Source organism: Arachis ipaensis, chromosome B9, assembly GCF_059453495.1.
Source record: "Arachis ipaensis isolate K30076 ecotype BB chromosome B9, ASM5945349v1, whole genome shotgun sequence".
Taxonomy (NCBI): Eukaryota; Viridiplantae; Streptophyta; class Magnoliopsida; order Fabales; family Fabaceae; genus Arachis; species Arachis ipaensis.
The window spans coordinates 159,618,665-159,643,663 of NC_142444.1; the positions used below are offsets into that span (position 1 = coordinate 159,618,665).

The following is a 24,999-nucleotide window of genomic DNA, read 5'->3' on the forward strand; positions in this document are numbered from 1 at the left end:
TGTCCTAAATGAGCATAGTAGGTACAAAAAATTCCAATCCTCTCGTATCGCAATCAAATTTTCAACACCTTACCATTCATTTCATCCATACAAATGCTGTCTTTCACCCTTTATCACCATCCTGCCAATCTTTGGTCTTGAGAATTTGATATTCTCTTCTACGAACAGAGAAAAAACCAATGTCTATCCCCTCTCCAATTTTTTCCCCAAGTATTTTTTCAACGTGAATAGTTTTGAACTGCTTAGACAAACCCCATAATTGGATCCAAATTGAAAAACAAGTAACGCTTTTCTGTTCCTGTTCATCCGATTCAACCTATCTTCTCACATGCAAGATATAATTCTTAAAGAGTTAAGGGGATTCTTTTTCAATTATGAGAACATCAAAATCATTCTCAAAGAATAATTGAAATTTATTAGGACCTATCTCAATCAATCGGAACCCCTCCGATTTACTCCATATCGCCCTTAGGGCATTGTCCATTGTGCCAATCGAAAACACCTTATCTGCAAAGAGTCTCTCCGAGAGACTCTTAATACAAGCCTCTAACCCCTGAGAATAATCTTTTGTCTCCAATACTACAATATCCTCCTCATCCTCCTCACTACCTAGATCAATTTTAGAGTTTCTCTCTTCACCGAAATTTATATTGGATTGAGAATGTTAATTGAGGAGAAGTTGATTATAAGGTAATGAGAATTAGGAATACAAATTGTTGTGATCGAAGAAGATAAAAATAAAAAAGTAAAAAAGAGATGGAAATATCAAAACTCTAAATAGAACACTGATAAAACCTAATAAAACCTAAAAGAGCACTAAATATTTTAAGGTTATTATATATATAAATTACAAACTCTATTGTATCAACGTACAATATTCTTTACGTTGTGATCTGTTAATACGTTAAAATTAATTTTATAAAAAAAATTTTCAAATATGAAATGATAAATTCGTTTTTTATTATTTTTAAGACAAATAATTAATTTTCCGTACAAAGAAAATAGTGGACTAATATATACGAAAAAAAGCTAATCATTTATTAATACATATACTGTTTCTAATAATTAGTGTATAATAATACAGTTAAAAGTTAAAACATAAAATAAAATTTTTCTAAATTCACTCAATTACTAACATTTAAAAATATTTATGTTTTGTGGTTTTGGCTTTCCTTTTTGCAATGTTGACTCACCTACCAAGAAAAAGAAAGAGATGTGTGCGAATGACGTGTGTCGCCAACTAACCATACAATAGAATAGAGGTTAGAGAGAGTGTGTTCTCCACAGGTTAAGGAACACACACATACCATCCTTGTCTTCCATCTTCTCCTTCTACTTGGACAATGGAATCCGTTTTAAGCTTCAACAAGATGATAATGAAGCCACTGGCACCGAAGGGGTTTGCTGAGAGCAACATAGCAGCAAGGAAGAAGAGTCGCATGGCGGTGGTTGTGAAAGCAGAGGGTGCGGGTGTTGGTGTTGGAATCAACCCTGATATCAGGAAGACTGAGGAGAAGGTTGTGGACTCTGTTGTTGTCTCTGAACTCTCTAAACCCCTCACTCCCTATTGCAGGTACTATCCTTCTGCCTTTATAATTTGAGGAGTCCTAGAGGGCAGCACTTTTGTTAAATTCTAGCCAGCACTTAACCATCAAAAGGAAATTGAATGATTCTACACCATTAAATGCAATCTCACACTTTTAAAAACATTATTAATGACTAATTGATGGCTAAAAACCACAAAATCTACTGACTCATAGACTTTCTCTTATAATTCATATAATTTCAAACATGAACAAGGTTTAGGGATGACATGTCATTAAGGAATATATATACAATTATATCACTGAGTACATACAGCTGATAATATATGCTTGATTCATGAATCTTGATTAATTTTGAGGTGGCATGAGAAGTGATGAAATTTGAACATGCTCCATGTGGAAGAATTGTCTTAATTACTCTCAAGTCCTTATTGCAAGTTCATGCCAAGAAACTCCTTGTTTGACATACTAAGTTTGAAAATTATTGTTTGGAAAGTAAAGCTACCATAATACATATTGGCGTGTCTAGTAGAGAGTCTTCAATTTTTTAGGTGCATCATGTTTAAGTTTCTAAAGTGTTGATATTGTGGGTGCAGATGTTGGAGATCAGGAACTTTTCCTCTGTGCGACGGAAGCCATGTAAAGCATAACAAGGCCACTGGGGATAACGTTGGACCTCTGCTTCTGAAAAAGTAGACAATCTTAGTATTTGCTTTGATTTCAGCTTGGTCATTACCACTTAAAAATAAAACTACTTTTTGTGTGTATCAGACTTGACTTTTCAATGCAGCAAATAAAAGGTGGCTTCCCTATTAGTTAATTAGTTTGTCCAATATTGACATATTAGTCTTAGCTGCGGTGCTCTTTACACCTACCTCATATTTCAATATCGCTAAGATAATTTAATAGTATAAAATCCTATTTTGGAATTTAATGTTGATTCATCCAATTACACATAACGCTGATTGCACAAGATTAAACTCTTTCTTGCGCAAGTTTAGAGCATTGTCCATGATTTTGCTTTGGACTCCAAAATCTAAAACATAACGTCGACAGCAGGGTTCGAACCTGCGCGGGCGAAGCCCAACAGATTTCAAGTCTGTCTCCTTAACCACTCGGACATATCGACTGCTGGCTTTCTGTTTCCTTGAATAATACTTTTATTGGCTCAAAGTGGCCCATTTTGTGTTTTTTTTTTGGGTATACCATTTTCTGTTATATGTGGATTGTGGACTCTATCTTCTATCGAACTCGGACCCAACTCCTTCAAACAAATGATAGCAAAATTCTCTCTCTCCCCCCCCCCCTCCCAAAAAAAAAAAAAAATGTTAGTGGTAAGTCGTAACATTGAATGCATTATTTTTACAAATATACTAAATGTATTTATATTTATATTTATATTATTTATAAACAACGTTATGCTTGCATTATGCACTTCAAATTTGAAAACTAAAAATACAACCAATCATCTTGTGTGGGGAAACGTTGATCAGTGTTTCTCAAACAACTGAACAAGGAAGATTCAATTATTCAGAATTTCAAATGCCTATAATAATATATGTTGGGGGAATTTGAATATTTGAGCGTAGGAAATTGTCGGCAAGCGGCTATGGTGGGGACAGGTGTCCCCCGTTCCGTTGATCCAAAGCTTGGCACCGTTTGTTCATATACACACGCTTAGGAGAGTTACAACAATTTCCAGCTATCATCTTAACAGATGTATATGTGTGTGTGCACCTTGTTTGGATTTCTAGCGCCATCACACTAATCAAGTTTTTCAGTTTTTCTTTCCAAAATATGTAATAATGATGACATTGGATTGCTGGATCTGTGGCATTACTTTACTTTATTAGTCAGAAATGATCAGCGCCAGCTTTCATCATCATTTCATCATCTATCATTCAAGTTCCACAATTTTTCTTTTGGTCAATTTTATGGTATTTTTTATTTGGTATCTAACTTTTACTTAAATTAGTTTTTATAATAATTTTTAAATATTTAAAATTTTTTAATTTTTATACTTTTAAATTTAAAATTAATTATTTAATCTATTTTAACAATTAGGTAATACTAATATCTTTTAGACACTATAGCAAACATCTTTTCTTTTTTATTGTGGTCAACTGCTAAGTGGCCGAAAAAAACCGTGAATAAATTGTAAGTACTAAGTATACTAAGTATTTTTTGAATTTATATATTCTGTGAAAAAATTTAATTTATACAATATATTACAAATAATTGATTTTTTATACATAATTAACATAATTAACTTAGAATTGATAGAAATATATATAGTGTGGTGATCCATGCACAGTTGTACTAATTATGATTTTATTAATTTCCAAGTGACAAAGTAAAATCCAGAGGAGGCGTATGCGTAGGTGTTTATAGGTAATTTGGATTTAAATGAAATTCTTCCTGGTTTTGACGATAATTGGTTTGGCCAAAGTTGTAAAGGTCATTTAATTTTGATATAAGTGCTTGCGCAATTCATCATGCACCATAAATTATCTATATGCACGAGTAGTAAGATCTATTTTGTAACATTAATTAATCTACTATGTTAGCTGCTAGACCAAATAAAAGTTGATAACCCCATGTTTTTGTTACTCACAAATCACAATCTACTAAGTACTAACTTCCCAACAACTCGGGCATGATATATATGTGTAACTAAACTAATTCCACTAACTGTAACTAACGCGAGCTAACTAGTTATTACAACATATGATATTTGAATATATGTCTCTCTATGACTACGAGCTGAAGCGTTGACCTGGGTGATATGTAGCATATATACGAATTATGGTACCATGCAAATTTGCTCATTACCATAGCTTATAGTACAATTAATAACTGGTTGAAACTTCTTATTTAACTGGTTGATTCCAAACATACAAAGAAAAAACACGGACCGGTCTTGGTAATTTCTGACAACATAAGCCGGCAGGGTGGATCTAGCAGCTAGTACGACCGTGCCCTTTTAACAGAAATAATAATGTTAGAAAGACAGGAAAAAAAAATAAATTTATTTTATTTTGTATTTATTAATTCTAATAATAATTAATAAATATTAAATAATATAAATTTTAATTATTTATACTTAATTTTTTTGTTATAAAAAATTAAATATTTTTGTAATAAATAAATATTTACATTGAACGATTTATATGTTTATATAGAGTATCAAGTCAATTAGCTCACATGTGTTATATGTTATTTTCTAAGATAAAATGACATGATCCACAGAAAAAAAAAAAAACCCTTCATCCTTCAAAATCAAACAAAATTATAGTTCAAAACTAATTAGTAATTACTTACCATTTTGCTTAACTTACGGATGGATTTTGAACTTTTGCTCTTTGATGCACAACTCTTTCCTTGAAAATCTATTTTGACCGCTAAACGAAGTGTTAGACTTTTTCTACATTTATCATATCAAATAATGGCAGGAGTACTTGATAATATTTCTATTGAAATTTAAAAGGGTCTTGTAAAAAAACGTATCAACTAATTAACCAAATTCTTTTATGAAATTTTAAGGTTAAAGAAGATATTTAATGAGTGGAAAAAGAGTATTTTAGTACATATCTACAAAAATAAAGAGGATATTTAAAGTTACGAAAACTATAGAGGAATCAAATTCATGAGCTATACTATTGTTATGGGAAAGGGTGATAGAACGGAGGTTGAAAAAAGAGACATAAGTAACAGATAACTAATTTGGATTTATGCCAGACAGATCTACTATCAAAGCGATATACCTGCTAAGAAGGATGATGGAAAGGTATCATAGTAATAAAAGAGATCTACATACAGTGTTTATTAATTTGGAAAAAGCGTATGATAGGGTGCTAAGGGAGGTCTTATGGAAAGATTTAGAAAAGAGAAGAGCAAGGATCACATATATTCGTGCAATTAAACACATGTATGATGGGCCACAACTAGTGTGAAGACTCAAGGTGGTGTGACAGAAGAATTTTCTATTGGTATAGGATTACACCAAGGATCATCCTTAAGTTCATACCTTTTCACATTAGTCTTGGAAATACTCACAGAGCACGTTCAAGAGCCCGTGCCATGGTGCATGTTTTTTGCTGATGATATCGTCCTTATGGGAGAGTCAATGGAAGACCTAAATAAGAAGCTAGACTTATTGAGAGAAGCTCTAGAAGTGTATGGTTTGTGCATAAGCCGTAGCAAGACGGAATATATGAAATGTAAGTTCAGTATGAGAAGGAAAAACCCTAATATAGATGTGAAGATTGGAGAAAATATCCTACCAAAAGTTAAAAGTTTTAAGTATCTTGGGTGCATCATATAGGATAACAGAGAGATTGAATAGGATGTAAATCATAGGATCCAAGCAGGTTGGTCAAAATGGCGGAGTGCATCTGGTTTTATATGCGACAAAAAAATGCCTTTAAAACTTAAAGATAAATTCTATCGCACTGCTATAAGACCGACTATGCTTTATGGGACGGAGTGTTGGGCGGCTAAAGGGGAGCACGAACATAAGTTGAGTGTGGCAGAGATGAAAATGTTGAGATGGATGAGTGGTCATACGCGATTGAATAAAATAAGGAATGAATATATAAGGAGAGAATTAGAGTAGCACTCATTGTGAAAAAGATGGTAGAATCGCATCTCAAATGGTTTGGACATGTGAGAAGAAGATTGACAGAATATTCAGTTATGAGAGTGGATGAGATGAAAGATAGATAAGAGGTGAAAGGAAGAGGAAGACCTAAGAAGACCATCCATGAATTAGTCAAATGAGATCTATATGTAATCGGTCTCTTTTTAGACATGATACGTGACAGAATTTAACAACATTATTTGATTCATGTAGTCAACCCCACATAGTGGGACAAGAGTTTGTTGCGGTTATTGTATCATATCAAATAATAGTGTGGTGCACTAGTGCTGCGCTTGGATTTCACACATCAGACAATGATCTCTACTTAAAAAATTTTAATTTACTGAAAGTGTACATTAAAGTAAAATTATTTGAATTTAATAAAAGTAAAACGACTAATAATAATTGATTATTTTAATGAAAAATGTTATGATTATTTACATCTTTTATAAATAATAGTATAAGAATTTAATTTTAATATCCAATATAAAAAAATCATACATAATCATATGATTAAATTCATGAATTTAAATATACATATTAAGAAATTAATATATTTTTTATATTTATCATATATATGAGTTGACACTTGGACATTAGTTAGTCTTTCATATCTTTTATTAAAAATATTAGCTCATATATAGTATTTTTTAAATAATAAGTTAAAAGTTAATTAATTTTTATTGATATAATAACATACAATTGATATCAGTTTAATTTTTTTTTTCACTATAAATAAATTTTGTTACCACTTTCACATTGTGAATAATCTTACTAAAAACATCACTGGCGCACTGCTACTGATAAATAATAATCACTGCCAGCAGCCCAGCAAAGCCTAATGGAATTTTTTTAAATTAGTGCATGTATCATGTATGTATTCAGTATTCACGACAAAGAGATGTATGTATTTCTATTGTATTGTAATCCCTTTTGCATAATTGGAATATAGTATGATACAACAAAATATTTTTTTATTTATGTATGAATGTAAGACAATAATATCAACGTTGGCACAAAAAACATATTAAAAATATATAAAATATAAAAAATATACAATAATTAATTTTTAGTGTTTAGCCGCATTAGAAAAAATATAAAAAAATAATGTATATAATAAACAATGTAAATAATAGATTAAAAAAGTAAGATAAATGAATTTAGATTCTTAATTAATTAACAAATTATTATTAAATTTTAAAATTTAAAAAATAAGAATTTGCATGTAACTCTATTGTTCATTCATACAGTTATTTTATTGTCTCACGTCTGCTATTTACCATACATCTTTAATATTCGGTTCACCAGTCACCACCACAACTCGACATTGTCGCCAGAAATAGCTGTTCAGACGCAACAGAACGCTGTCGTCCCTCTCACGTCGTTCAGACGCAGCAGAACGCCGTTGTCCCTCCACTCCTTGCAGACGCAATCGAATGTAGCTCTCTCTCACACACGTGCCGTCGCAGTTGTAGTCGTTGCCTCCGCACCGCTCTCAGACGCGGCCATAGCTGCACCCCTATCCGTTTCCTTCATTGTTCTGTTGTTGTTGTCTCTTGATCACTGTTCACAATGGCTGCTGTTAGAAGTTCCAAGTTCATTATTGTGGTTGGTGTTGTAGGCGTGGTATTGGTATATGGATGGTTATTTTTATTTTAATTTGGATGTTTAGTTTTTTAGATTGGATTTAAGTATATATAATTAAATCATACTAGATGTTCATTTTACTAGATATGCGAATAGTCAATTTCATTTTTAATTATATGTTTAGTTTTTTTGCCGATGAGAGGGCTAGGTAGAGAAAAAGCGATGACGTTGATCCTTGTTGCGAGAAACGGATTAACGCCAACTAGTGCGACCAATAAAAAATGGAGTGCCTCCGATAAGAGAGTTTGAGAGTGTAGTGTTGCGATGGTCATCAGGATAAAAAAGGGATGGTTAAAGATTAAAATGTGAAAAATAGGAATTTCCAAGTTACAGCTAGTTGTTTACATTGTTCACAATATTTATTGTCTATCTATTAGAGCCGATAACATGCAGTCAACTTTACGTGAAATTGATACTTGAGAACCGTTAAATAATTTGACTAAATTTTTATCTAACGACTCTCAGCTTCACATAAAGTCGACTTCACCTGAGTTTTTACCTCGTTATAATTGTATGTATGAGAATCATATGATCCATGTGGGTATATAAGCAAGGTTGAGGCCAATACAAATGGGCCCCAAGACGGTGGGTTTTCACTCTCACCTGAATGCTCCGCACCGTTTTCAACTGGCATGTGCAAATTACAATTGTATTATTATATGGAGGAAACGGCGTCGTATTTGCAGTGCAGTTAGTGGACGGGGTCCAATTATAAATAGCGGTGCACGTGGCGGGACACTTGACGGCGACGCAACCGCAAACCGTCAAGACTGAAGACACTTGGTAAATGGAATTTCTCTCGAAGCTGCTTTCATGCTCCATCACCGATAACTGCGCCTCTCTCTCCGGTCCCCTTCTATGCAACCCTAACGTGATCACATGCCACTTCACCTTCACTCCCCCATATTAACTATGAAGTATTAACCCAAACCATTTACTCTACTCTTCAATCTTATTTTATATCCAAAAGCGAGGTTAAAACAGGTTTGGTACAGTAATACTGTAATAGTAGAATAGAGTAGTAGAATGTTATGCAGGGGTAGAGAACATGGATAGGCAACTCAATGGAAGCCACATGTCAATGAATATCTGGCATGATGAGTGTCGGTTGCCCCTGGCACCCAGTAAAAGTCCTTGACACGTGTCTCTCTCTTCCTCATCAATCAACATCATCATCATCCACCATATGTATCCTTTATCTCTGCTACTTTCCCTCAACTCACTGCATACTAGACTAGCAAACTCCACATACAAGCCCTCCGCCACTAACAACTCATTTCTCATGCTTCCCCATTCATCGGAACCCCACAGAAGACCCAAATCTCCCGAACTCTCCGATCCCAAATCCACCTTCTCCGCCCTCACCGCCGCCCTCATACACCTCCTCTCTCCTAGAAACCCTCGTTCATGGATTCTCTACATCATCCTCTTCCTCCAGATCCTCCTCCTCTCCAACCTCCGTAGCTTCCCCTACCCTGACGCCTTCCTTCACCCATCTACACTTCTCCATAACTCAACCAACGCCCACCATCCCTACCTCTCTATTCCTGCAAACGCTGTCGTTCAACAACCCACACTCCCCCAAAACGAAGTCATCGAGAACACCTCACTCGACCAATGCGGCTCCGGAAGGGTTTTCGTCTACGACCTCCCCAGAACCTTCAACAAAGAAATTCTCGAGAATTGCGACAACCTCAACCCGTGGAGCTCCCGCTGCGTCGCCCTCGCAAACGATGGACTCGGCCAGAGCGCTGCCGGTCTTGCCGGAATCGTGCCGGAGGATCTCCTTCCGGCGTGGTACTGGACGGACCAATTCGTGTCGGAAATAATCTTCCACAGGAGGATGCTCCACCACAAGTGCAGGGTAACGGAGCCAGAATTGGCTACGGCATTTTACATCCCCTTCTACGCTGGACTCGCGGTTGGGAAGTACCTATGGTCAAACACATCAACAGCAAAGGATCGCGATCATCACTGTGACATGATGCTGACGTGGCTCAATGATCAACCCTATTACAAGAAATCCAACGGCTGGGATCACTTCATCACCATGGGGCGCATCACATGGGATTTTCGAAGGTCCAAGGACCAAGACTGGGGTTCAAGCTGCATCTACAAGACAGGGATGAGGAACGTCACGCGCCTCCTCATCGAGCGTAACCCTTGGGACTACTTCGACGTCGGTATTCCCTATCCTACCGGATTTCACCCCCGATTCGACTCTGATGTAACTCGCTGGCAGCAGTTCGTCCGCGATTGCCGCCGCAGCTCGCTCTTCTGTTTCGCCGGCGCGCCACGCCGCACTTTCCGCAACGACTTCCGAGGGTTGTTGCTGAGCCAGTGCCGAGACTCCGGCGAGTCGTGCCGCGCCGTGAATTGCTCCGGGAGCCGATGCTCGAACGGGACGTCTGCGATCATGGAGGCGTTTCTTGAGTCGGATTTCTGCCTTCAGCCGAGAGGGGACAGCTTCACGCGGCGTTCGATCTTCGATTGCATGGTGGCAGGTTCGATTCCGGTTTTTTTCTGGCGGCGGAGTGCTTACTTTCAGTATGAGTGGTTCTTGCCGGCTGAACCGGGTAGTTATTCGGTTTACATAGACCGGAACGCGGTTAAGAATGGGACCTCGGTAAAAGCGGTTCTCGAAAGCTACAGCAAGGAAGAGGTTAGGAAAATGCGGGAGAAAGTGATCGAGTATATTCCAAGGTTGGTTTATGCCAAAAGTAACAATGGGTTGGAGGGAATGAAGGATGCTTTTGATGTTGCCATTGAAGGGGTATTTAGAAGGTTTAGGGATCAAGAAGATTTGAGTTTCAGTAAGTGGAGATGAAAATGGAGCTGGGTGTTTCATTCAGTAAAGAAAAGAAGGGGGTAGATAAATAAATAAGAAAATAAGAACACCATTTTTCTTGTAAGTTTGGTAGGATAGCGTTTTTCTTTTACAGGTTTTATTTATTTATTTATTAATGTATAACGGGATGTACCATATACCATATAATATAAAATGATTGATATTGGCATTCTTTTTAAACATAACTATGGTGATTTATTATCCACTTGATTGAGCAAATTAGGGTACCAGGGCATACATGAATGAAGGAAACGAGGTTGTTAATTACATTGTCCAATGGCATGTAGGATGCATAAATAAATGAATGAATGCTGTTACTTGTTTCTTTCTTTTCTATTGGTTGAGATTGGTGGACCTATCTGACTCTCTGATCAAACTCTTGCTCATAATAATGCTCTGACGTGTGGCTGTTAATGCTTCATGGTTTTCTTCTGTTCTTTCTCTTTGGAACGAGCAATCATTGGATGTCCACAAAGAAATGTAATATCACACAGGAAATTGCATTAAAAAAAAAAACTCATATGTTATTATGTTGACATCAAAGTCAAACAATATTGTTCATGAACTTGTTATAAACAATTGCAATTTTTTTGACTTGGGAGTTGTGAATGATTGCATGAATTTCACCAGGTGGCAAGGAAAACAATGGTAGTAAGAAAGTGATTACTTGCAGTAGCAGAATAGATATGAACAAAGGAGGCCCCTAAAAGGTTAAAATGTGTGGCCTCACCTCTTTCGAAAGACTGCTTTTAATTAATTAAGTGGGGAATCCATTCAATTTGTTGCAGTGGCCTTGTGGGCCTTCAAAGGGTAAATGACGCATAAGGTTAAGAATAAAGTTCTCCTAGATCCACATTAATTAATTTAAGAACTTTTAGTATTACTAAAGTCACATTAGGAAAATATAAACAAAAAGGAATCCAAGTCCAAAAAAAAGGAAAAAAAAAAAAAAAAGAATCCAAGAAACCTTCCTATTATTTTCATGGTATCGCTTTTGGGATGATGGCATCATGGTTAGTTGGTTACGGCAACAAGTAGGAAGGGACACAAGTTAAGGACATGCTAAACAAGAAAAGCACGGCGATGAAAATGACACTTTCTCTATTAAATTTTCTTCCTACTGTTGAAGATTTCTTTGGTAAAAGACTTCAATATGTGTTAGGTCATAGGTAGCATTTTTGTTTATGTCGTGGAGTTTATAGTTGTTGGATTTATTAGTGGAGAAAAAGTGCCTAATTTTTTTATCTGTATAAAATAAGGTGACACATTTCAATTATTTTCTTCCTTTAATTGACACAAAATAACGGATGCTAAGTCGGCACCATCGAATTATTTAACTAAGGTGCAAAAAACTCTTCTCAAATCTCAATATTGCAGCACACATTGACCGAAGAGAAATATAAACAGAAGCATACGCAGTGAACACATGTAGAAAATCACATGAATGGCATAAAATTCGACAATGTAATACATTAACTGCACATGAACAGAAACTAAAGCAAAAATATAGATAGATTAATTAACCTATTAGCTGCCAAGAACTATGATGCATCCTTGGAGTATAATAAATTAATAATTAACCATAGCGGGCATAATCAAAGCTGACATTATTGCTCGATAGAATCAACAGTAATATTACCTCTATGGCATATAATAATGTAGACATTATAGATTTCTTAAATGTTGATGGCAGAAACCGACACTTTTATCGTGTGCATGTGAATATTTTTAATTAAATTTTAATAGATGTAATTGCTTGGTCTATTAATTTGGTATGTGTTGAGTCAATAGTAAAAGTTATAAATCCTACACATAAGTAGCAATATACTAATTAAGATCATCAAATGAAATATTTTCACTATTTAATATTCTAATAGTGATTTTAATTTGGGTCTGACATGGTATTGAATATTGAATGAGAGAAACAAAACATCACATTTGAATGATTTTTTTGGACCGAAGCTTTTTGGACTATACATTATTGGGCTGAATTTTTTGCAGTATCTGTTGCTAGTAATGCTTATTGGGCCTCTAAGGTATCTGTGAATTACAATCCCCACCTTCCGGCCCCAGAAAAACAAAAAATCAACTTAATTTATAAGGTTTTTGGTGTCAAACTTAATTCATAAGTTAAGGAGATGAAAAAAAAAAGGTGAATATTTAATTATTTATAGCAAAATTAACCTTGGAAGTTTCTCGATATCCGTATATATATGATTTTTCTTGTTAGCTAAGTTTTTGTGACCTTCCTCTGTTATTTTATTCAACCTTCTTGAAATATGCTTATTTAAAATTGACATTTATAGTTTTCAATAATAAGAATAATATAGCTAAGAAGCAATATCTCAAATGACATAGTCTTTCCATATTCAATTAAGAGGTTGAGGGTTCGAATCTCCATATCTTCGGTTAAAAAAAAAAAGAATAATATAGCCAATGAGTAATAACTCAAATGACATAGTCTCCTCTTATTCAATTAAAAGGTTATGAAAAAAAAAATAATAATAAGAATAATACGGGCATTTATGGGATACTCGCTCGCGCATCTCGTGGAAAAATAATCATAAAGACATGTTTGCCCTTCTCAACCTCGGCATCATAACTTGGCTTTGTCTTTCTAGACATAATACAATCTTAGTATCTATAGCATAAATTGGGGTTGGATTGCATATTCGTTGACACATTTTGTTTTTGTTTTAAAATATTCATATTTTTTGTTCAACAAGAGAGTGACACGTGCATAGGAAGAGAGAGAGAGAAAAGGTTGAATTTTTTTAGCCGAAGACATCTATTTCCAGTTTCCACACCACGCTGTTCCTCAACAACTCCACTCCTCTGCTCCTGTTTGATTCTGTTGTCTAAAGTTTCAGCAAAAAGAGGGGGAAAAAAATTAAAAAAGAAAAAAAAAATGAAGCATCATCATCATCTTGTTGTTCTTCTGCTCTTGTTGGTCTGTGGAGTGACCCTATCAGTATCTGAGTCGGAGTCCTATGCTCTTAAGCCTCATATTGCCGAGTCTTTCAATGTCAGCTATCTTCAGGTACTACTTCTAACTTGTAAGTTGTAACTACTGCTTCACTTGAACTAAACAAAAATTTAAAACCCCTTTCTTCTTCTTATACTTTTTATTTTTTAGAATATAAATAAACAGGAGACCAAAAAATATATGAATGAATATGTAGCTGAAATCTTGCTTATTTGTGTATTTATTTGTTCTGACTTTTGAGATTATTGCTTTGTTGAATAGCTGAAGAGCCAGGGGAGTTGCTCTTACACGGTGGTTATATCTACTAGTTGTTCTTCTCCTTCTTATACAAGGGATCAGATCAGTATTTCTTTTGGGGATTTTTATGGCAACCAGGTTTTGACTTTTATGCTTTTCCTTCATCCAATTCATTCACTTCTTTTCATATGCTTGTCTGAATTATTAGAGTCGATTAGGGAGGTGGATTTTACCATCTTTCTTGAATTCATCTATTTTGTTAGCTTCTTCATAAGTTGGTTCTGTATATTTTCATCATTTGTCTTTTTATGGAGGCTTTTATAGTGCATGAATTGATTCTTATATCTGTGTGTAGAAGAGAAAGGTTAGAAAGTTTTAGGCTGGAGATTGGAGTCTATATGACAAAACAATGTAACCTTATAGGCATTAAAATGTAAGAATAGAAACTTGGTCAAAAGTGTAATGAATATATTTCAATAGAAAAACAAGGATTTCAACTGTGATATCCACAACCACTAAGGGGTGTTTGTGAGTTTTCATTTTGGAAAGGAAGGGTTTGAAGTGTAAACTGTAAAAAACCTCCAATGTGCAAATATACCCTGAATAGATTGATGGCTTTTGAAGACATGCTTTTAAATGGCTTCAAACATGTTTGGTGTTAACTAATTAAGAAAGTGAAATTCATAGTTTTGTTTCATATGTTAAATTATATCAGATATACGTACCGAGATTGGACGATCCGGCTTCAGGTACGTTCGAGCGCTGTTCTTCAGATACCTTTCAGATAAAAGGTCCTTGCGCGTATCAGATATGTTATGTGTACTTATATAGATCCGGCCTAGACGGTTGGATGCCGGAGAGTGTGAAAATCAGTGGTTACTATGGCAAGCCTATTACTTTCTATTACAACACATTCATCCCCAGAGATACATGGTATGGTTTTGATTGGTGCAATGCTGCTTCTTCTTCATACCACCTCTCTTCTCAGAAATGGCTTCTATTTTTGGTTCTGGGATTTGTTCTTCATTTTTGGTTGTAATAAGCATCACTTGCAGAAGAAATAGTGAACCTATATATGAAAAACCTTTAGAGTTTGGACAATGCAGTTAGTTATATTGGCTTTCTTGTTTAAATTTGCATTTGATATGTGACCATGTGGTAATGTTTTTGAATAAAGAAGTCTCTATAGAACATTGAAGGATTTTGATAGTAGTAGAAATAAACTATCATTGTTACTGATAGTAGTAGAATTTGTAACCAATCAATTTTGTTTAAGCTTCTTCTGAATTTGTTGTAAGCAACCAACAACTAACATTAACGAACCAATTATGAGAATTCCCGGTCTAGGATACATAATAATAGTAACGAAAATATTATATAATCCAAAGTTTCGTGTTAAAAATTAAAATGATAAGATATTGATTAATGAATAAATTGTTTTACTTTATTTAGTGTTTAAATTAAAAGAATAAAGAAAAAGGAAGGATGTCCGAAAAGCGACAAAAGAGTTGTCTGTTAATATGATGAGATGACAGTTGCGAGAGTTTAGGAAGCATTGAAGGAGGAGAATGTTTCATAGAACCGAAAAGCTCGACACTCCTCCGCATCTTGTACACTTCACTGCCATACACCACCCGACGTCGTCATGGGGACCCCCAACGGGGATGTGAGGAAGAAGAAGGAGGAGGAGGAGGAGGCGGCTAAGTTGATGGAACAGGAATACCAAGACAAGAAGGAAGAGGAGGAGGAGGAGGAGGAGGATCTGAATGCAGTTTGGAGGTTTAGGATATCGGAGCCATTGAGGGAGAGGCTGAAGGGGAAGGGAATAGAGTCACTGTTTCCAATTCAGGCCATCACCTTTGATACCATTCTTGATGGCTCTGATTTGGTTGGCCGTGCTCGAACCGGTCAGGGAAAAACTCTGGCCTTTGTGTTGCCCATATTAGAGTCTTTGACAAACGGTATAGCCAAAGCTTCAAGAAAGACTGGTTATAGAAGGCCTCCAAGCGTTCTGGTTCTTTTACCAACAAGGGAATTGGCATCTCAGGTTCACTCTGACTTTGAACTTTATGGTGGCGCCGTCGGATTAACATCTTGCTGTTTATATGGTGGAGCTCCATACCAGAGCCAAGAAATTAAGCTCAAGAGAGGTGTTGATATTGTTGTTGGCACACCAGGCCGGATTAAGGTTCATTCCGAAAGTACTTAATTCATTGCCATTTTGTTGATTTAACTTTGAATGAATTTTCATGTTGCTTCTATTGGTATTGGTGTAGGATCATATAGAGAGGGAAAATATTGACCTAAGCCAGCTTAGATTTCGCGTCCTGGATGAAGCAGATGAGATGCTGAGGATGGGTTTTGTTGAAGATGTTGAACTTATTCTTGGTACTTTAATTGTTCCCCAATTCATTCATTGAGTTAATTTCACTTTCATTTGAGTAATATCAGATATTCATATTGGATTTGTCTCACTCTCTTGTAGGTAAGGTAGAGAACATTAGTAAAGTCCAGACACTTTTATTCAGTGCTACTTTGCCAGACTGGGTTAAGCATGTATGCTTCTATTTCTTTCTTTCTTTCTTTCTTTCTTGCTTCCTTTCTTATCATACTTGCATTGCCTCATTGTTTCTATGTCTATTATTGCCAGATTGCTGCAAAATTTCTGAAGCCAGATAAGAAGACAGCTGACCTTGTTGGAAATACAAAAATGAAGGCAAGCACCAATGTTAGGCATATTGTTCTTCCGTGCACTACTTCTGCCAGGTCCCGCCTTATTCCGGACATCATTCGCTGTTATAGCAGGTGAACTTCGTTGTGTTATGAGTAACCTTTTCCATGTTCATTTTGCATATCAAATTTGGATCCCTACTTAGTTATTGATACATAACATGGTTGTTCTGGTTCAGCGGAGGACGGACGATTATATTTACTGAGACAAAGGAGTCTGCTTCACAACTTGCAGGTTTCTTGCCTGGAGCAAGAGCTCTCCATGGAGACATACAGCAGGCGCAACGTGAGGTCAGCCATTCATGAATTTTCTTGATATCCTTATGTCTCAAGTGTGATGTTCCCCTTAACTACTCCTTCCTCTTTGTTGCAGGTTACATTGTCTGGCTTCAGGTCTGGCAAATTCATGACATTAGTTGCTACAAATGTGGCAGCTCGAGGTCTGGATATTAATGATGTTCAATTAATTATCCAGGTACTAGATATTGAACTGGACAATTCTTATTTTCATCACAATCTGCCATTGTGATATTTGTATTTTGGTTTATAGTGTGAACCCCCAAGGGATGTAGAAGCCTATATCCATCGTTCAGGGCGCACGGGACGAGCAGGTAATAGTGGAGTTGCTGTTATGCTTTATGATCCAAGGAGGTCAAGTATATCCAAAATCGAAAGAGAATCCGGTGTCAAATTTGAACATATATCTGCTCCTCAGCCTCATGATATTGCTAAAGCTATAGGTAGGGAAGCTGCTGAGATGATCAATCAAGTGTCTGATAGGTATGCTTGTAATTTGCTAATTGTAATTGTGTTCACTGCTCTCATTCACTGTTAACATATATATGAAATGAATGCAGTGTGATTCCGGCATTCAAGTCTACTGCTGAGGAGCTTTTGAAAAACTCCGGTTTGTCAGTTGTTGAATTACTTGCAAAGGCTCTTGCCAAGGCTGTTGTGAGTTGATTGAAAATGTCAAATCCTTTCTTTCTGAGCTGGAAAACTCTCTTTGGCTTATCATGTAATAATGTACAGGGTTATACTGAGATGAAGAAAAGATCGCTTCTCACTTCCATGGAGAACCATGTTACATTACTTCTTGAGATTGGGAAACCTATCTTCACTGCAACGTGAGAATTTCACTATAAAGCATGTCTATGAATTGTGACAATGTTTTTACCAAGTCATTGTTGGCTTTTGTCAGTTTTGCATATGGAGTGTTGAGGAGATTCTTGGCCGAAGAGAAGGTTGAGGCAGTGAAGGGTCTCACTCTCACCGCCGAGGGAAGTGGCGTTGTCTTTGATGTACCAGCTGAAGATTTAGATACATATCTTGCAGGTGCAGTTCTATTTCAAAGGAAATTATTTTCCTCTCTGCATTCTTTCAACACATTTCTTTCATACTTTTTTCCAACAGGTAAGGACAAGGCCTCAAGTGTGAGGTTAGAGGTGTTGACAGCGTTGCCACGTTTGCAAGAAAAAGACCAATCAAGAGGTGGAAGATTTGGTAGTGGTGGCCCTCGTCGTGGTGGTTTCGGAGATAGAAGTGTTGGGAGCAGGTTTTTGGGTGGAAGAGGTGGCAGTGGCAGGAATGTTAGATTTTCCAGTGACAGATTCTCTAATAATGGTGGCATTGGGAGAGGTCGTGGCATCAGGAGTGGAAAGAGATGGTGAAACAGATTGAGATAGGGACTTTTAGACATGATGATCACTACTCCATTATCATTGCCAATGAACCTGAACCTTGGTGATCCATTCATGAGTATGTTGAAGCTTTGGAGAAACTAACTGCGAGTGAAGCTCACTCTGATGTTTTGGAAGATACTAGTTCAAAGACTCCGTTTGTTTCTGAAAACAGGATAAGACAAGACTTAGAATAAGACATCAAACACAGAGATATAAAATTTTGTGTTCTTCTATTCTGTTTGGTGATAAATTAGAACAAATTATGAAAATCTAATTTATTTTCATTTTTTTTCATTTAAAAAATGAGACGAAAAATATAATTATGAAAAATTAACAAGAATAATAAAAGAAAAAATAAAAAATAAGTTGTGTCTCTTGTTAGTGTCTTTGTGTCATTCCTGTCAGGATGGACACAATGTCTTTGTCCATGTCTCTTTTGTGAAACACAATCTTATATCTCTTTGTTTTTGTCTCAGTGTCTTGTCTCTGTGTAGCTAAATAGATTCAATGTGATATATCCTTTTTATTTTTTTTTGGGTCTAGTGTTCTTTTTTCTTTTTTCTAATTGCTTTGTTTTCTATACATTTTTTTTAAAGGATAGTTGGATTAGATTTCTAAATGTATATGTATGGCTAAATATGAAGTAGTTTTTCTTTCCTTCTATATCTTTGATCGTCTCTCATTGATTCATGTCATGTATCTCATATCACATGTAGTGTACAAACTATAAGGCCTTTGTTAGGTGTAAATTTAGTGAAACTCATCAAGAAGTATTCATCTTCTTTTAAAGCAAAAAATACTTTAATGGTTCACAGGACTAGAGTAGACCCATGAACTTGTTTTCGGAAGCCATCATTAATACTAATGAGTAAAGTATCGTTTTTGTCCCCAACCTTTGGGGTAAATCCTATTTGTATCCCTAACGTTTAAATCGCCTTATTTGTATCCTTAACGTTTGTAAAAGTGATTCAATGTTATGCTGCCGTCAATTACACATCATGAACGCTTTAGTTTGAATTTTAAAAATCTCTTCTTGAAGTTAGAATACAAATGTCTGGAATAGAATCGATGATCTACTCCGAAAAATAACTCATCAAATGTTGAAACTAATTCCTATAATATTTACATAATTCACTTTTCTAGATACATAATTGAATCTAAACATAAATAGTAGGTATAATATTAAAATCGAACACATCCAAGTGAGATCTAATTGAGAATGAATACAGTGAGAATAATTGAAAAATATAATCTGATTTGTTAGTATAATTGATAGTAGGATAACATTGAATCACTTTTATAAACGTTAAAGATACAAATAGGACGATTTAAACGTTAGGGACACAAATAAGACTTACCCAAACGTTGAGGACAAAAACGATACTTTACTCAATACTAATTAAATAGATTTTGCTGGTTCAAAGGAGAGAGATATTTAAGTAATAGGTTAAAGTGATATTTATACCCAAAAAATTCTTGTCATATTTATACTAACTTATCAAAGATTTAGTGGAGATTAGTAGCATACTAGCATGTATATAAAGGAGATTAATATGATATCGAGTATCATATAACTTTTTCAGAGAAAATTAGTATAATTTGCACTAAGATGTGGTAATGTGGCTAAAATAATAGAATAAGATGGTACTAGTGCAAAGTAATGTACGCATATGCGTTCAATTGTTTTCTTATTGTTATTCAAATTTCAACAGCCTATGACAACAACATTGGAACTTGGAAGGTGCAGTTAAAATAATAAAAATAAATTGAAGCACATGTTTACATTGTTCTCCAACGTATTCATTCATTCTACTATGTTCTAGAATCTGGCTTTTCAGTTGGCAGTAAACTTAGAATGCCAATAAGGATCAAAATGCAATCCAATAGAAGAAATTAAGGGCAACCCTCTTGCCTTTGTGATCTTAATCCTCACAAGACGTGCTTGCACCACATCTACATCAAGCCTATGAAGCCTCTTGTATCCCACAGTTGTCCCTTGGATCATCAATTTACCATCCACATAGATTTCGTGCCGTTGGATCCGCTGACCAAGTCCAATTGCTTCCTGCACCCTAATCACATTGAATCTCAACCCTCCATCATTGGTCCAAATTTCAATCCAGTGATCCTTTTCACCATCATCAGCACTTGGTGCCCAATATGACCATAAGTGGTCCTTATCTAGCAACTTTTCTGGCCCAAATTCTGCACTCCTTTGACTACTAACCTTAATGTAAAAATCCTCAGCTAGATTTTTATTGAAGATTGTGTTAATTGCATTTCTAAACTCTTTTAATCTATGAGCATCATCATCAGATACAAGGCCAGTTGTATTTGGAGGTACATTTAGAAGTAACACACAGTTCCTCCCCACTGAATTGTAATAAATGTCAAGAAGTTCACTTAGCCTTTTTGGTGATTCTGATTTGTGCCAAAACCACCCTGGCCTAATTGAAACATCACATTCAGCTGGTAGCCAGTCTGTTCCTCTTGGATCACCAGTGCTTAAGTATCTGCATTGTTCATAATTAAGCAAGTTGAAATCATTTTAGTTCTAATTAACTAATTGATTATGGAACAAATGGGGGTCCAGTCTGTGTCTAAAAAAGAAAAAGAAAACCAGTAGTACTATGACATTATAGGTTTGGTAAGCCACACCATTCATGCTTTGGAAAATTTGGAAGCATTGTCATCTTTTTATTGTTGATTGAGACAGAAACACGAGCAAGGCTCACAAGTAATGCAGCTCCATTATTGTTTTTGCCTTTTTTGAGAGAAAGTGCACATTATTATGGAAAAGCTAGCACTCATGCTTCACCTTTCATACCTTATCATATCTTACAAGTTATTTACTACTTAGCTTAGCTTAAAAGGAAAACTTACTGAGAGATGTTTGGGGCTCCAATTGATAGAGAAGTTCGGTTAATGGTAGACCAACAAGTGTAGCCAGCACTTCCTGTTTCATCTCCCACCCACCTAACATCAGGACCAGCATCAGAGAAGATATTGATGGAACTCTGCAACTCCTTCACCATTGAGAACCAATCTGAGAAATAATATGACACATTCTGTGACTTTGGATCCTTTGCTCCATCAAACCATATTTCTCTAACATTTTTGTACCTACCAATTAAAAATCGTTGCAATGCATAACATTAAGCTTAAAAATTGAATCCATCAAACAAACAAAGTATAGTCAAAATCCAAAAGGAAAAGTCTAGAGACCAGCAATTTTATTGAATTTTGGCCAGTATGTAACCAACAGAGAAAGGTGAGTTATTAGATGAAATCTCATATCAATCTCACACCATTAAATCATCATTGATGGCTATTTGATGGCTACCAATCACAAAAATTGCTGGTCCCTATCATTGCTCAAATCAAAATAGAGTATGGAAGAGAATGAGAACCAACTTGTTGAGCAACTCTTGCAGTTGAGCCAAGTAGTATTCATTGTAGGCAACATCATGGCCGTAGCGCGGTTCGTGTCGATCCCACGGAGAAAGATAGATCCCTACATCGATTCCTTGCAGTGTGGCAGCATCAACAAATTCTTGAACCACATCACCATTGCCAGATTTCCAGGGACTGTTAATGACAGAATGGTCAGTGTACTTTGAAGGCCAGAGGCAGAATCCATCATGGTGCTTTGCAGTTAGTATCATCAATGAGATTCCTGCCTCTGCTGCCACCTTGGCCCATTGTTTTGTGTTGAGTCCAGAAGGGTTGAATACTGTAGGGTTTTCGTGGCCTGTTCCCCATTCTCTATCTGTGAATGTGTTGACTCCAAAGTGGAGGAACATTATGATCTCTCTTTGTTGCCATTTTAACTGTGAATATGATGGGAGTGGCAGAATTGGCAATGGTGGTGGTGTTGGTAGTTTATGAGAAAAAGAAGAAATAATGCTGAGTTTGATTAATAGTGTAACTAAGAAAGAATAGCACCATGCTGTTCTGTTTCTAGGCATGGTGATATTGATGGTTATGTTGTGTTTGTTTTTTGTAGATTTTTTTATATAATTGTTATGGTTGTGAGGATGGAATTGAAGAATCTTGAAGATGAAGGTAAGTAGCTAAGAAACAAGTGAAGAAAAAGGTGAATGGGATTTTGTTTTGTGATTGTCATCATCAATGATAATAGCATTCATCATGCATTCCAATAATAATTCACGGGTTGATTTTTCTGTTCCCAATTCCACTCCTAATGCAGCAGAGAAAATGTGTTTTCTACACGTGGATTTCACTTTCTTCCGGGAATTTTTGAGCTGCCATAAACTGTATTCTTTTTCACTTTTTTCTTTTCTTTTTCGTCAATGAATCTTTTCGTTCAATGTATCAATTTCGTTCAATAATATCTCATTTAACTCTGTTTATTGGATCTTAGACTGCATTTAATTACTAATATGGGATAAGTCAATATCCTGAGGATCGTTTGGATAGGTTTATAACTGACTTTTTTTTAACTTTTAATTTATGAAAAATGTATAATATTAATGTCTGGTTCAATTTTTAAAATAAAATTATAACTTTTTAAAAAGTTATTTTGGTGTTTAAGAAAAAATTTAAAAAAATTACTTTTCTCATAATAAAATTTTTTTTTATCAATTTTTTCTTAAAATAAGTACTTTTAGAACTAAAAAATCAAATACAAAATAATTTATTTATAAGTTACTTTTAATATAAGCATTTATTGTTTAACCTATTTCTTCAAAAGTAACTTAATTAAGTTGTTTATCCAAATTGGGCATTAGAATGAGATATCAATGGTAAATATAAAAATTAATGTTTTTTATTTTATTTAACAATAAATTAAATATAAAAAATAAATTATAAAAATTTAATTTATTATTTTTTTCATACAGAAACTTTAAGAAAAAAATATAATTATAAAAAATTAATAAAAATAATAAAAAATTAAAAAAAATGTGTTTTTATTAGTATTTTTATGTTATTTATTTTTATTAAAAAATATAAAATATATTAAATCAATATTTTTAAATACACAATATTTTTAAATACACAATATCTGTCTAATAATCTGTAAATAAAAGCAACCTTATAAATATTCCTTTATAATAGAGATTTAGTTTTGATATTTAGCTTCACATATTGTAATTAGTTATTCATTGCCATGTTATCTACTATGAAAATAGATAATAGAAGTTTAAAACGTAAGAAAATCCTTACGACTCAATGATATAAGTGAAATTAAAAATCAAAGATTTACTAAATCAAACTTTAACGATAAGAACTAAAATAACAATAATGATCATTCTTAAATATGTAGGGGAAATATATATAAATCCTCGTTATTATTATTAGTACGGTATATATTTATGTTTTAGTAATAATCTTGTGACTTTATTGGCATACTTTTTATGTGTCGTTTGATTTTAATAAATTTAACAATTTTGAGTGTCAATGGATTTATTGCTTAATAGCTTTCTTCCTTTGAAAATTTTAACAAATTCTCTCATAAAACTTATAAATTTCTAAGGTGATAATTATCCAAACCCTAAATATAAAGCCAAATAATTATACATATTAGATGCTTATCATGCTGATGATGATAAGACTCTAAATAGTTTACAAAATACCCTATAAATATTAAAATAATTGTCCCCGGTAACACACACATACACACACTAAAGTTATCATTTGAAGATATAGGCTAAAGATTAATATATAAAATTAAGGGTAAAGTATTAAATTAATTTTTTATATTTGAATGTAATTTTGTTTTGATTTTTAAGGTTTAAAGTGTTTTATTTGAATTTAAAAAAGTTTTATTTAGTTTTAATATAGTCTCATGGTGAGATTAAAGTTAAATAATTAATGGAATATTCTACATAACAGTAGTACAAAAATAAAGTCGATAATCTGGAGAACAAGTACAAGCTCCAGAGATACAAAATCAACCATAGATATATTAATACATTTATTTATTATTTTTTTTACAATTTAAATGAAATATTTTCTGTATAACTAAAGAGAATGATAAATAAATAAATTGATGCATCCACAGTTGATTTTGTGCCTCTAAAACTTATATTTGTTCTCCACATTATCGACCTTGTTTTTATACTTCTGTGTAAAATATTTCGTTAATTATTTAACTTTGATCTCACGACGGACTACATTAAAATTAAATAAAAAAAATTTAAATTTAAATAATACACTTTAAACTTTAAGGACCTAAAGTCTAAAACAAAATTAAACCAAACTTAAAATTAATTAAGAGGCATTATAAACCAAACTATACCCCATTGTACTCATAAGTCATAACTCATAAGGATGGTGGCATACTAATTAAACAGAGAAGAGAAAAATGGTTGTTTAGTAGCACATTAAAATTCTGGTAAGCTTATCATGAAGTACTACTATAACTGGAATTTGCACTTTCCGATCAATCCCACATTATTATTTGATATCCAAATAATCCTAAATGAATAAATATCTCTGTCCTGTTCTAGAACTACATATTATTACTAGCTTACCAGAATTATTCATATGTTATGTTTTTTCCATCTATGTGATGCTTTGATATAACATTTTTAATTATATATTCTAAAAGATGAACCACTAGACTATCAATATGGATTGATAAAGCTGCCATTTAAGTGTTGTACTATTAATATGAAACACTAGTATATATATGACGGTGAAAGTTCAGAAACTTCAAGAAC

General features: G+C 34.4%; 5 protein-coding genes and 1 non-coding gene across 7 annotated transcripts; 4 read left to right on the top strand and 2 right to left on the bottom strand.

Annotated features, from left to right (window-relative positions):
• Positions 1-1,220: 1,220 nt before the first annotated feature.
• Positions 1,221-2,364, top strand: NEET (2 iron, 2 sulfur cluster binding protein). The gene is made up of 2 exons (XM_016318506.3): positions 1,221-1,573; positions 2,141-2,364. Exons 1-2 carry the CDS (start codon positions 1,344-1,346, stop codon positions 2,238-2,240), a joined length of 330 nt encoding a protein of 109 aa, XP_016173992.1. The 5' UTR covers positions 1,221-1,343; the 3' UTR covers positions 2,241-2,364.
• A 227-nt stretch (positions 2,365-2,591) lies between these two features.
• Positions 2,592-2,673, bottom strand: TRNAS-UGA (transfer RNA serine (anticodon UGA)). The gene has a single exon. It is a non-coding gene; the product is annotated as a tRNA-Ser (tRNA).
• A 6,099-nt stretch (positions 2,674-8,772) lies between these two features.
• GT18 (glycosyltransferase 18) lies at positions 8,773-10,858 on the top strand. Its single transcript, XM_016319232.3, has one exon. It carries the CDS (start codon positions 9,017-9,019, stop codon positions 10,655-10,657), a length of 1,641 nt encoding a protein of 546 aa, XP_016174718.1. The 5' UTR covers positions 8,773-9,016; the 3' UTR covers positions 10,658-10,858.
• Positions 10,859-13,181: 2,323 nt separating this feature from the next.
• LOC107617473 (Embryo-specific protein 3, (ATS3)) lies at positions 13,182-15,218 on the top strand. Its single transcript, XM_016319234.3, has 3 exons — positions 13,182-13,718; positions 13,926-14,039; positions 14,617-15,218. Exons 1-3 carry the CDS (start codon positions 13,587-13,589, stop codon positions 14,938-14,940), a joined length of 570 nt encoding a protein of 189 aa, XP_016174720.1. The 5' UTR covers positions 13,182-13,586; the 3' UTR covers positions 14,941-15,218.
• A 185-nt stretch (positions 15,219-15,403) lies between these two features.
• LOC107617469 (DEAD-box ATP-dependent RNA helicase 7) lies at positions 15,404-18,547 on the top strand. 2 transcript variants are annotated; one of them, XM_016319231.3, is made up of 11 exons: positions 15,404-16,089; positions 16,178-16,289; positions 16,387-16,457; positions 16,552-16,706; positions 16,811-16,922; positions 17,005-17,106; positions 17,182-17,411; positions 17,489-17,585; positions 17,664-17,758; positions 17,833-17,966; positions 18,045-18,547. In XM_016319231.3, exons 1-11 carry the CDS (start codon positions 15,547-15,549, stop codon positions 18,299-18,301), a joined length of 1,908 nt encoding a protein of 635 aa, XP_016174717.1. In that variant the 5' UTR covers positions 15,404-15,546; the 3' UTR covers positions 18,302-18,547. The 2 variants fall into 2 exon arrangements, with proteins under 2 accessions (XP_016174717.1, XP_088355921.1); XM_088499795.1 differs by having other exon boundaries at positions 17,833-18,547.
• A 1,417-nt stretch (positions 18,548-19,964) lies between these two features.
• Positions 19,965-22,449, bottom strand: LOC107617472 (alpha-L-fucosidase 1). Its single transcript, XM_016319233.3, has 3 exons — positions 21,728-22,449; positions 21,197-21,436; positions 19,965-20,826 (listed from the first exon to the last, which is right to left on the bottom strand). The coding sequence occupies exons 1-3, from the start codon at positions 22,279-22,281 to the stop codon at positions 20,148-20,150; spliced, it is 1,473 nt and encodes a 490-aa protein (XP_016174719.1). The 5' UTR covers positions 22,282-22,449; the 3' UTR covers positions 19,965-20,147.
• Positions 22,450-24,999: the final 2,550 nt, after the last annotated feature.

Bases quoted from the DNA above. Each gene is read 5' to 3' on its own strand.
- NEET (XM_016318506.3), top strand. From the start codon at position 1,344: ATGGAATCCGTTTTAAGCTTCAACAAGATGATAATGAAGCCACTGGCA. The intron at 1,574-2,140 runs GTACTATCCTTC...TTGTGGGTGCAG, and splicing joins CCCCTCACTCCCTATTGCAG to ATGTTGGAGATCAGGAACTT.
- GT18 (XM_016319232.3), top strand. From the start codon at position 9,017: ATGTATCCTTTATCTCTGCTACTTTCCCTCAACTCACTGCATACTAGA.
- LOC107617473 (XM_016319234.3), top strand. From the start codon at position 13,587: ATGAAGCATCATCATCATCTTGTTGTTCTTCTGCTCTTGTTGGTCTGT. The intron at 13,719-13,925 runs GTACTACTTCTA...TTTGTTGAATAG, and splicing joins TCAATGTCAGCTATCTTCAG to CTGAAGAGCCAGGGGAGTTG. The intron at 14,040-14,616 runs GTTTTGACTTTT...AAATTATATCAG, and splicing joins GGGATTTTTATGGCAACCAG to ATATACGTACCGAGATTGGA.
- LOC107617469 (XM_088499795.1), top strand. From the start codon at position 15,547: ATGGGGACCCCCAACGGGGATGTGAGGAAGAAGAAGGAGGAGGAGGAG. The intron at 16,923-17,004 runs GTCAGCCATTCA...TCTTTGTTGCAG, and splicing joins TACAGCAGGCGCAACGTGAG to GTTACATTGTCTGGCTTCAG. The intron at 17,759-17,832 runs GTGAGAATTTCA...GGCTTTTGTCAG, and splicing joins AAACCTATCTTCACTGCAAC to TTTTGCATATGGAGTGTTGA.
- LOC107617472 (XM_016319233.3), bottom strand. From the start codon at position 22,281: ATGCCTAGAAACAGAACAGCATGGTGCTATTCTTTCTTAGTTACACTA. The intron at 21,437-21,727 runs GTTGGTTCTCAT...TTTAATTGGTAG, and splicing joins CTGCAAGAGTTGCTCAACAA to GTACAAAAATGTTAGAGAAA. The intron at 20,827-21,196 runs GTAAGTTTTCCT...TGAACAATGCAG, and splicing joins GGAGCCCCAAACATCTCTCA to ATACTTAAGCACTGGTGATC.